Source organism: Nicotiana sylvestris, chromosome 7 (assembly GCF_000393655.2).
Source record: "Nicotiana sylvestris chromosome 7, ASM39365v2, whole genome shotgun sequence".
In the NCBI taxonomy this organism is placed as follows: domain Eukaryota; kingdom Viridiplantae; phylum Streptophyta; class Magnoliopsida; order Solanales; family Solanaceae; genus Nicotiana; species Nicotiana sylvestris.
The window spans coordinates 19,961,642-19,974,036 of NC_091063.1; the positions used below are offsets into that span (position 1 = coordinate 19,961,642).

The window sequence follows — 12,395 nt, forward strand, 5'->3', positions numbered from 1 at the left end:
AAGGGAACAAGACGAACTTGAAAATTCTTACCACAAACTATTCAGAATTTATTAACATTGACAGAAATCATAACTTCAACTGTTATAGTACATCACCTACTTCATAACATCAGCCGTCATAACATTCACATAATGGATTTCATAGAAGTCCATACCACCAACCACAAAAATAAATGTATTGTCATAGTAGTAATTACATCAACCAGCAAAATAATAATTATACTGTCATAGCAGTAATTACAAGTCTTTTAAACTTAAAATTCACAAAAACTTCACCACTTAAATGACTTTCCACCTTCAGTTCAAGTCACATTACTTTTGCGACTTGCCATTACCTTTTCTTGTCTTCATTTTGGCCATCTTGTCAAGCTGATTTCATGTTATAGCTTTCTTACCATTCCAGGTGAGATTCTTAGCTGAGTATGGTAGGTTTGAGGGCACACTCACACCAGACGAGTCACCAACAAAATTGATAGTCCTTGTTAAAGCTGGTAAGGTTCCTTGTTGTCTCATAAGCAATCTTGTCCTTTCTTCAGAGAAACTCCTTGGCCTAATATCTGGGGCAGAATCTGATTCAAAATCAGGAAATTCAAAATCTGAAATGACACTGTTGTTGGGATGTTTCCTTTGCACTGAAGGAGTTGGCATAAACCGAAAGTTTGTGTCTTGAACTGGATGAGTTGATTGACTTCCTTGACTTAACTGTGGTGCTGAAAGTTGCATTTCCTTCTCAGCTAGTGTATTTGTAGCAAGTGGTGACATAGGTTGTTCATCATTACCGTCTTCATCTCTTAAACATCTTTGTCTCTTTGCTTGCTTGCCCTTTTTTTTACTTTCCATTGGTTGTTTTCCCTTAGAATGTTATTTAACAAAAGAAACAAAATAGACATAGTTGGAGTAAATAAGTAAAAAACAGAATAGACAGTATTTGAAAATAAAGAACCTTACCCTTGCACGGCCCCTAGCATTGTGTCCAGGCTTACCACATGTGGAACACTTCATTATCCTCCCCTTCTTGGACTGCATCCATTCACCTTGTTTGTTGACTGTTTCATTTTTTTCTCTTGTTCTTTTGACTTTAGGCCTGCTGGCCATCTTCACAAATTCTGGTGATTCTATTGCATGAGAAGTTTCTACCTTCCAAAATTTTTCTTCTATTACTGTTTGAAGCTTATGTGAATAGGCTAGGAGATAGGTGTACCACCAGTGTATTTCAGTCACGGGATTCATCTTGTTGTGTTGTATTGCTTTGATTGCATGAGGACATGGGATTCCATTAAGGTCCCATATCCTACATGTGCATCTCTTCACCACCATATTCACTGTGTGTCTGTCACCATCTTCACTCACTTCACAGCCTTCTTGACCATTGGAATGAACATGACACTTATTTGCAATCTTCAAGTATTGGCCATACTGTTGCATAGTTTGGGGACTGAAGTCATTGTTCCATGTCATTACAGTATATTCATGTTCCCTTAGCATGTTCATAACTTTTACTCTAATATCCTCAAGCACCATGATAATTGGCTTGAATCTTGCTTCTGTGATCTATGAATTAAAGGACTCAGTTAGGTTGTTGTCTACTGAGTAGTTCTTGCAAACAGTGTCAAAGTATGCTTTACTCCAACTTTGGGGTGGGTACTTCATCAAATCTTCAATAACATCCTTACCATCTTCATCCACTTGTCCCATATTTCTTAATTGGTCTTTAAATCTTCTTCATATGTGCTCCATGCAGCGCACCAAAAGTACTTCTTATATTGCCCATGTCCCCATCTTTTGCACCAATTTGTCTCTATGTGTGTTACACAATATCTGTGGTGTTCCTCAGGAATAACCAAGTGGACTGAATCAATCAAACCCTGAAAATGAGAAAACATAAAAAGAGATGCATCAGTAAAAGAGATAAATCAATTAAACTGTTAGGTTCATACCTTTTGCATATCTGATATAAATGTGATCCCTTCTCCCATTTTGAGGTCCAATGAATGTTGTAGCAGTCTTAAGAACCAACTCCATGTCACTTTGATTTCTTTATCAATAACATCCCAAGCTAGGGGATAAAAGTGCCTTATTGAGTCTTGAACAACAGCTACTAACAGTTGACCCTTGTATTTCCCTTTCAAAAAGGTTCCATCCAAGCCAATAAATGGTCTTAACCCACTCTTAAATCCCATTTTCAATGCATGAAAACATATATACATTCTTAAAAATCTCCTTTTTCCTTCACTAAGTGCATCCTTTGATATGTTAATCACCATATCTATTCCTGGATTACTAGACCTTAATTCATTAGCAGAAGCCTCAAGCTTGTTGTAATCATCTGCAAAACTACCCTCCATTTTCTCCAAGATCATTCTCTTGGCTCTCTTATACTTTGAATGACTAACATTGATGTTAAATGCAGCTTTTACAGTTGCCATCATCTCCTTAATTTTAATTTTAGGATTATCTTGCAACCCTGTCTTAAAGTGAGAAGCTATAGTTTTTACATTTACCATGTGGTTATCATATTCAGTATTACTATCACGACCCTAAAACCCGACCCGTCGTGATGGCGCCTATCGTGAAACTAGGTCAGCCTCAACTCAACAATCAACACGATAATAATAAGTTTGAAAACATTTACAGAATCTTTTAAAAGTTAAGGAACTATTTGGAACATAAGAAATTTACTGAAATAGATACAATCCAGCCCAAAACTGGAGTGTCACTGAGTGCATAAGCGTCTAAGGAAAATACATAGTCTAATATAAATGTCTAAGAAAACAACTGAAATACAACTAGAAAGTAAGGTGGAGAGCCAAGGCCTGCGAATGCCATGCAGGTACCTCAATAATCTCCTAAGTCAGAAGCCTCGATCAACCACTGCCACTGAATCCAAAGTGCTTGAATCTACACACGAGGTGCGGAGGGTAACGAGAGTACACCAGCTCAGTTAGTAACAAGTCCAACCTTTGGACTAATAGGTAGTGACGAACTCAACCTCCTCAAGGATAACAAAAATAATGTACAGAAACATAGGCATTCTTTCAATTAAATAGAACAGCTCGAACACTAAAATAAAGCAAGTATGAACAAGGTAAAGAAGTGTGACTCTACTACATCTACATGTCAATGCACATACTGTATGAAATGCACCATGATGAGTGCCTCATGTGCCCGAAATCTCAAATGCTTGCCCCCTCAGTACTGTGTATGGAGCGTACGGCCCGGGGAAGATCCATCCCGGAATATATACATCTCTGACAACAGTCACTTAATACTGAGGAAGGCCATTCAAGCCTATGGAGAAGATCCATCTCCAGATAATATCAATAACAACCTCACAATCACTCGGTACTGTATATGACTCACAAGGACCAGGGAAGATCCATCCCAGAATATATACACATCACAGACCAATAGTCTCCAATACCGAGGAATAGGCCAATCCAGCCATCATAGAAAAGATCCATCTCCAAATAATAAGTACTTCGGACAAGATCCATGTCTAGGGAAGATCCATACCTCAATAATATCAACTATGCTAACTAGGGGTGTAAAGACTCTAGAGGGGCATCTCTTAGCCCAAGCGCTATAACAAGCCAATGAAGGCATCTTCAATATCTCGCTGCGGCGTGCACCTGTTGATACCCAATTTTTCCCTATATATTTTCAATATGCAAAATAACTTCAAAATGGTGTGTGTATATATATATATATATATATATATATATATATATATATATATATATATATATGCATATGTAAGCATATCCAAGTGTTTTATTATTTTTTCATAATTTTTAAAGGTTTTTAAACCAATTTATTTCCCTTTTTTATCCATAAAAACCCAATAATTGCTTCAAAAATTATTATTTTGGTAATTCATTTGTTGGACTTTTATATTTATGCTAAAATATAGCTAATGTAATTTTTTGCATATTTTTACAAATTTATTTAATATTTTTAAACTAAATTGCACATAATTGCAATGTTAGCCCTTTTAAGATTCAATTGTGTTTTATATTCATAAGATTAAGTCCTATATTTTTAAATTGTTAATTATATGTCATAAATCATTTTTGTGCTTTCAATATATTTTCAGAAATTAATTTACTATTTTTTATAATTTAAAAAATGGAAAATTGGCTATTTAAATAATAACCCAATTACATTTCAATTTTAGCCTAAATTTGACCCCAAATTAAAACCAATTTCCCCGGCCCAATTCTCATTCAAACCCGACCCCTAACCCAATTAAACAACCCAACCCGGATTCCCCATCTACCCTCTTTAATCCAGGCCATTGATCATTCAGATCAACGGCCAATATTCGTCCTTTCCATTTTTAACCTTAAACGACCCCTAAACCTACCTCATTCTTCACCAAACGCCACCCTTGAATCCCTCTTCTCTCAATTCTCTCTGAAACCTCACACGAACCCTAGCCACTGCCATCTAATCCCACCCTAATCCATCTCAACCCCTACCTAATCCATGGCCTCTCATGGCCATTGGAGATGTGTATCAGCCTCCTATGGCTCCTGGGTGTTTGTTTTTATGGTCTCATGTCCAGACCTCGAAGGGATCTGGTCCAGTCCTTGCTCGACTTCTGTTCATGGCCTTTCTCCGGCCATCCATGACCTTTTTCCGGCCATTCATGGCCTTTCAAGGTAGATCCTTGACCTTCCTGGTTAGATCGGTAACTTTCAAGGTCTTTCTCACCTTTTCTGAGTTTTCGAAACCCTAATCTTTAAGATCTTTCAATTTTCTTCAGATCTATCTTAGATCTGTGCTTACTACGAACTTCTTAAGTGTTTCGTGAAGGTCTCTCGATTTTCTTTCAAAACAACTCTTCATTTTTCAATGATTAGGGTTTACTTTAAGTTCTTTAAAGATTTTCTCTCTGATTTTAATGTTGTTGGTGATTTTGCTATGTTTAAAACGACCTGCTCATGTTGTTCTTTTATCTACTTCAGCATGTTAAAAACCTTAGTTCCTTTTTTATCCGAGTTCTGAAATTGTTTGCCTAACGTGTGCTTATTTTAAGTTCTTTGTTTCTGACTATCTTCTCCTTGTTTGACTTATCTGATTTGAGTTCTTTTCATCTCTTAAACTCGATTACTGTCGAAGCCCTAATTTCTTAAAAGGGTTTTTTTTTCTCACGTATTACTATTGTGAGACCTTTACTTGTTTCTGATTTATCTTACCTGATACTATGTTCTTCTTCACTGTTAATTCTATGTGACTACTTGACCTACTTGACTACTGAGCTTCGAATATTTTCTTACTACTGAATCCTAGCTTATTTCTGCCACTATTGTATGTTTGTGTTATCTCTTTTACCAATATGCTTGGCCTCGCATGTCTGATGCTTCTGTTCACTCTATTTATATACTAAAGTGCAGAATTATATTTCTTCTGTGATTGATCTTGATCTTGGGACTAATTGCAAAAGCTTTTCTTTTATGAACCCTAATTTCACTCGCCTGTTTAAAATTAATTGATTCCTTTCCCTTTACTGTGATGTTTTACCTTGCCGAATCCTTTCCCAAAATAAGCATATTTTGTACTTAGACTTGATTGTTTACTTCATACTTTTACTGCCCCTTATATGACAATAATCAATCTGTCCCCAAACTGATTTCTTTCCTTAATTAAACCTGCTACTACCCGTTAAACAATGATTCCTTAATTAAAGGGAATCACTTGTATTAATTGATTCTGACTTGTGATTGTTTCCATGTTTATGTTAAAACAATTTGAGTTCAAGAACACACACTTACACTCAAAACTTTATCTCTTTTCTCTATTACTACCTGTGTTACTGCTTTGTCTAGCCGGCTGAAAGCCAATGCTAGGCTGTGGAAATTTGCTTACTTTTCCTTTCTGCACTTTGCTTCATTACTGGTATGTCCTAGTTAATTTTCAAGAATAAACAACAACATGTTTCTTTAATTGTTCCAATTTCTCTCATTCTTGTCTACTTTTGCTTATCTTTCTACAATCAAGTTACATTACTAGCATGTTGAAATATGTTCCCTTCCCCTTTTAAATTAATGCTCTCCTATGCGTATGAATCCCAAACCCCACATCCCCTCTATGTGTTTGTGTTCTTTGGTCGGTTTGTGGGCATGCCAGCACCATATATTGTTGTGCATGACCCAAACCTGACCCTTTTTGGGGTTCATATGCTTCATACAATGTATTCCCAAAACCCCTTGACCCCTTTATGTAACTACTGATTATGTGTAGTTTGAGCTTTACTACTGTTGTTTTCAAATCACCCTTACCACTTGCTATTTTCCAACCCAGTTTTAAATAAATCTCTTTCAACTATGTTCTGCACTTCCACTATATTCTTAGAACCTAGGTTCTGTCCCTCTTATGTGAGCCTTGCCTTGGGACCCTTGAGCTCCCTCTGAACTTGGACACATAAGGGTTGGCCCTTCCACACTGCACTCATCTCTGTCTGGTTATGCAACCTGGGTGTAAGTACTACCCAGGGTCCCTGGAGACCCTTAGGGAACTTTGACACACCCAGGTCTGAGAAAGGCTTTGAGAACATTGGCATTTGAGATAGTTTATTCCATAACTCAGAGAGGAAGTCAAGAATCAGGCTTCATATAGTTGTAACTCTTTTTTTTTTGCACTTTTCTGATGTAATTTATTCATTTTTGGTCTGTAATAATTTGTAACAAATATTAGGGTTGGCTAGTGAAAAGGGATGGGGTGATTATGCATGCTTTAGCTATTAAAAGGGTAGATAACATGCCTATAGGATCTGTCTAATAAATATTTCATGTTTTTATTTCCATACTTAGACACCATGCCTATAGGATCTAAATGACCATAATTAGACATCATGCCTACAAGGTTGGAATCGACTTTTAAATTAGATGTCATGCCTATAAGATTAACATCGACTTTTCATAGAAATCATGCCTATAGGAATTTAACTGCGATCAAATAAATCATGCCTGCTTCATTTCACATTCAACTAGATACCATGCATATAGGACCCAAAACAGCCTTTGATATTTAGATACCATGCTTGTAGAAATTAAAATCAGCTATAATAGAAATCATGTCTATAGGATCTGAAACCAGTTTGGTTAAAAATTAGTTTGACTCGTACTGTTCTGAATCAGTTTAAACAACCTAACCTTTTTATTAATACGATTTAGAAAGCATGCCTATAGGATCCAAATCGCTTGTTTAAAATTGTTTACTGTTCTGTTGCATTCCTAATCAGTGATAGATATCATGCTTATAGGACATCACCAACACACACTTAAGCAAGCCTTAGGTAATAATGACAAAACGGAATCCGCCTTTGTTAATTAGCAACTGCAATAACCAGCAGGCAGGCCTGATTCGAACTTCTTATCTGAGTTATATAATAAATTGGTCTGCTTCAACAATTAAAACACCCTGCTTTAGTACCTTTAAATTCTGGCCCTAAATGTATTTAAGTCATGCTGTTTATGTGCTTTATTTGAGGAGGTATACATGAGCCTTATAACTTCTTATATGTTTCCCTCTAAATGCAGTCCTACGTATTTTTTATGTCGCCTAGTCTTTTTACCTTTAAACCTAAGAGTCAACCTAACTAAACTCCCTCTCATAGGAATAGTAGTCCTAAATTCCTCTGGGACTGATAGGAATGGGACAGGTAATAGCATGCAATAGAGACCGAGACCAATTCGCGCTTTAATACCTTAACAGGGTGGGAAGGGTAGATATGGATATGATGACCAGTGCACTAATACCACGTGTATCCCCTCTTCTAAGGAGTGTCATACCGGGTATCGCATTGATGTGATCCATATTATAAATAAACCTAGGACTCCCTTTCCTTTTACATTCTCAAGTATTTGTAGAACTGTAACTCCTTTTCAAAATTCGCCTTTTAGTAATTGCTTTCAAACTCTTATGTGTTCAAACTTAAATCCCCTACTATTTGAGCCTATACTTGTCTATTTGCTAATTGTACAAAATTCACAAAACTGTCTGGCCGGGAACCACGCTAGCGGATTCTGAGGGGTGCCTAACACCTTCCCCTTAAGATAATTTCAAGCCCTTACCCTATCTCCGGTTATCAAATAAACTTAGAAATGAACCCTATAGGTGTCCTAATGCACTTAAATCATTAGGTGACGACTCTTCAAATGCAAACCCAGTTCCCAAAAGAATGAGTTGTCCTATCCCAAAATGTTATAAACCCAATTTTCGATGCAAAGAGGGAAAAGGGGGGCACGACAGTGTGGCGACTCTGTTGGGGATATTTAGGCTTTTACCGTTTCAGATTGTTCTTGTGAATTTGTACCTCCTTATGTGCAATTACTTGTTTAAATTTCTTTAAGAGTTTAATTTTTCTTTTCAAAAGCAAGACTGACACATCTTCTTTGTTTCCTTCCTTTATTGCTGCTTTAAATTATAAAATTGTTGTACTTATCGCTTTCTTAACGTGAAAATACATGTCAACATGTTTTAATTATTGCATAATCATGCTTAACATCATACTCCACTCGTGTCAAACAAATACTATAGCAATGCTTATAATGAGTGTTTGCGCTCTTCCTATATCATTACCCCCTAAATTTGGAAAGGCATATTTGCGGTAAAACTAGTCGATCAGCGGTGCAGTCGACAGTTCCGTGCCTTCCCCCTTGAGTTGTCCGCTCAAGGGTACCAATCTAAAATCCCATAGAAATCTTTGTCGCACCTCCTTTTTCCGCCCCCGCGAGGGTGCAAGGGAGTTTTTCCAATTAAAGGACAATCGAAACGGGATTGGTTTATTTATTTCAGAGTCGCCACTTGGGAGATTTAGGGTGTCCCAAGTCACCAATTTTAATCCCTGAATCGAGGAAAAGAATGACTCCATATTACAGTCAGCGTACCAGAAATCCGGATAAGGAATTCTGTTAACCCGGGAGAAGGTGTTAGGCATTCCCGAGTTCCGTGGTTCTAGCACGGTCGCTCAACTGTCATATTTGGCTTATTTATCTGATTTTAATACAATTATGAACCGATGTGCCAATTTTAACTCTTTACCACTTTATTATTATTATTATTATTTTTAAAAAAAAATTGTGAACATCGTTTTAAAACATGTCTTTGGATTACGTCACATGAAATGCACCCGCAATCCGGAACACATTTTTATTCAATGTTTTAGGATTTAGATTTGGGTTGCATGAAATGCGCATCCGAGTTTAAAAAGGTAAAATTAATTAAATCGCGCCTAAAGAGTCTAGCGTATCATTATTTTGGGTAGGGCCGTGAAATTTGCTAAAACGGCTCCTCCCTAATTCTAAGCGATTAAATGTACATTTATTGAGGGCCCCGCAATCTATACATTTCATTAAGCGAGACTCATCTCATTTATTTGGACAAATCTTAAAACGACTACATTTTTCAATAAAAATGAGTCTCTAAAATAAAGAAAGAAAATTCTAATTTATTACTAGCTTTTATTATTTAAGAAGACATGACATGCTAATTGCTTGATTAATACAAATATTGATGAAAAAAGAATTTCACTCTTAATTTCGAAATTATAAATAAAATAAAAATTCAACAACTAATATTCAAAATAAACAAATATAGCTAGATTAAAACTCAGCATTGTTATTTTTTAAAAAAAATTATTGAGATTAATTATTCACAATCATTTGAAACTAGATTTAACCATAATTACTAAAGCTTATTAGAAAGTTTATTAGACTTAAACGTTCTCTTAATCTTGCTTAAGCTCAAGTCATGCCTTAATGCCTAATTTACGATGTTTAATTTAAATTCGTGTCTTAGCTAAATTTAGCTACTTGTTCATGATCAACCTATAATCTTGAAGCCTTCATAACTAGTGAATTAACCTGTTTTGCCGAACTGATTCATTAAAGACTAACTTATGTTATTTTTTCTTATTCCAATTATTATTTAGTAATACATGAAATAGCTTAAATACAATCAACAAAATGAATAAAGAAAAACGAAATTAAAACTTCAAAATTTCATTCTTCATATGTATTCATGCTTCATATTTCGGATTACAATAACCAGCGTGTCAGTTGTGTACCTGATATTGGAAGCAAAAGAAAATGAATATGAGAATCAGCAACAGCAGTAAAATCAGTACAACACAGCAACAATAGCCCAGCAACAATAACAACCCAGTAACAGACCGGTGGAGTAGTAATCCAAAAAAACAAAAGCTTCAGCTTTTATGAAACAACAATCAATTCTGATTTCAAACAACAAAAGAAAACAGAATTTTTTTTTAGTTTTTTTTTATTTGAAAACTTAAATATTTTTCGGAATTTTCTATCTCTTAAATGTTCAGCCCTTTTCTCTCTCTTATTTTCAGATTTGTTTCTCTCTCCCGTTTTTTTTTTTTGTGTATTTCTTCTCCCCTCTTGTGTTCAAGACTTCACATATATATATCCCATCCCATAAATCAATTAAAATCAATCCCTTTCTCTACCAAACCCATTATCTTCCCACTCATCCCCATTACATTAAATAAATATATCACACCACCCCATTATATTTTGTCCCCCATGCTTTATTTAAAATAATACAAGATTCCCCTTTAATTTAAATCTTGTCCCCCCTTTATATTAAATAATCATATCACAACCCACCCCATTTCATTTTGTCCCCCATGCTTCAAATAAACAATTTCAAAATGTACAATTCCTAAACTACCCCTTCCGATCCTACTGAAATTACCAAACTACCCCTGAACGTATTACAAATTTACCAAACTACCCATCAGCTATAACACATCAATTAATCAAACTTAACCAAAATATAGACAATATGATCAATTTCTAACAATGTTCAAACAACAATATGAACATGGATGAACATCATAACAACAATATCACATGAACATGATTTTAACAACATTTCAACAACAAATCATATGAACACAAATTGAACAACCAAGAATAACTAAAATTTGATTGAACAATATTTTAGCAACAAACAATCCTATTTTCGGATTCAACAACAACAACAAACAAAGTATGAAGATTTCTAAATTCAATCATATTGAACTTAAAATCAACTCTAACAACATTACAACAAACAATTCTTATATTAAACTTTAAACAAGATTATGAGAACAATTCAAGCAATAATCATAAATGGTAAACAAGAAATCAAACTATACAAAATTCGGATTCAAGATCATCCAAACAAAGTATGAACATGAATGAATCTATTTTAAGACAACAAACATGACGGATTAAACGATTAAAACAATATATTCCTTTAATACAACTAAATTCTTTAAACAAATAACAAGATCGACGAAGAAACAATTATGGACTTAAACTTGAACTTAACAATATTAACAATTTCTAACAATACATAAACACATGAAATAAATTGAAGAAATAGTTGATTAAATTTCAATTTGAATCTAACAAACATCAAACTAACAAATACTTACTTAAACAATAATACAAACATGAAATAAACATGAAAACAACTAATTAAACTTCTATTTTGAAATCTGAAAATTAATTTAACAAACAACACATAAACATGAACTAAAAATTAATTCAAACGATAAACAAAACAAACATTTGTTGATTTTAGATCCGAAAACTATCAAAACAAAATAACGGACAAAAATAAAATTCAAAAACTACTAACCGGATTGAAACGAACGAACAAGTGACCAACCAACAACGAACTCGAACAGTGATCGACGACATCGACCAAAACTCATCCATGTGCGCGAACTCGACTGGCGTTGACGCCGAAGTGAAGCAATAGTCGATGCAGCAGCGTGGTTTGTTTTCAACTGTTCGACGTGCACATAGAGTCGTGTGGTCTGGGAGCAGCTGCTTAGTAGAAGGAGGAGAAACAGCATCAACGAACCTTGATGAAGGTAGAAACAACAGCAGCTCGACGGAGGAATTAGTGGCGATAGCCGCGGCGACGAAGAGAAGACGCAGTCGCGACAGCAGCCATGAAACGCGAGCAGCAGTAGAAGAAAGTTGAAGCAATAGCAGCGACAACCATGGCAGCAGCACGAAGAAAATGAAGCTCGCAGAACAGGAGCAGCTGGCCGCGACGGGGTTGTTTGGACGTGACTGAGTTTATGGAGCTAGGAGGAGGAACAGTGTCGACGGTGTGGAGGAGCAGCGGCTACGGTGTGGAGGACGACGAAGCAGTGGCTATGGCTATTCGAGTTGAAGAAGACGAAGTGAGGCAGCAACTAAGAGGATGCTGAAGGAGAAGCAACGGGTAGTCCATGGTCGAGCTTGAGCTTCAATGGAGAAACAACGTTGGGGCGATGGACTGTTGCGTCGTTTGTTTGTGTATGTGTGTGTGAGTGTGACGACGTGAGGGGGTGTTCGTGGTGTGAAGGTGAGTAGCCATGGTTGGCT

General features: G+C 35.9%; 1 protein-coding gene across 1 annotated transcript; it reads right to left on the minus strand.

Moving 5' to 3' along the window:
• Nucleotides 1–1,700: 1,700 nt before the first annotated feature.
• LOC104247688 (uncharacterized) lies at nucleotides 1,701–2,504 on the minus strand. Its single transcript, XM_009803762.1, has 2 exons — nucleotides 1,938–2,504; nucleotides 1,701–1,865 (listed from the first exon to the last, which is right to left on the minus strand). Exons 1-2 carry the CDS (start codon nucleotides 2,502–2,504, stop codon nucleotides 1,701–1,703), a joined length of 732 nt encoding a protein of 243 aa, XP_009802064.1.
• Nucleotides 2,505–12,395: the final 9,891 nt, after the last annotated feature.

Excerpts from the sequence above, each read along its gene's own strand:
- LOC104247688 (XM_009803762.1), bottom strand. The coding sequence starts at position 2,504 with ATGGTAAATGTAAAAACTATAGCTTCTCACTTTAAGACAGGGTTGCAA. Across the intron at positions 1,866-1,937 it reads TTATATCAGATATGCAAAAG|GGTTTGATTGATTCAGTCCA; the intron begins GTATGAACCTAA and ends TCTCATTTTCAG.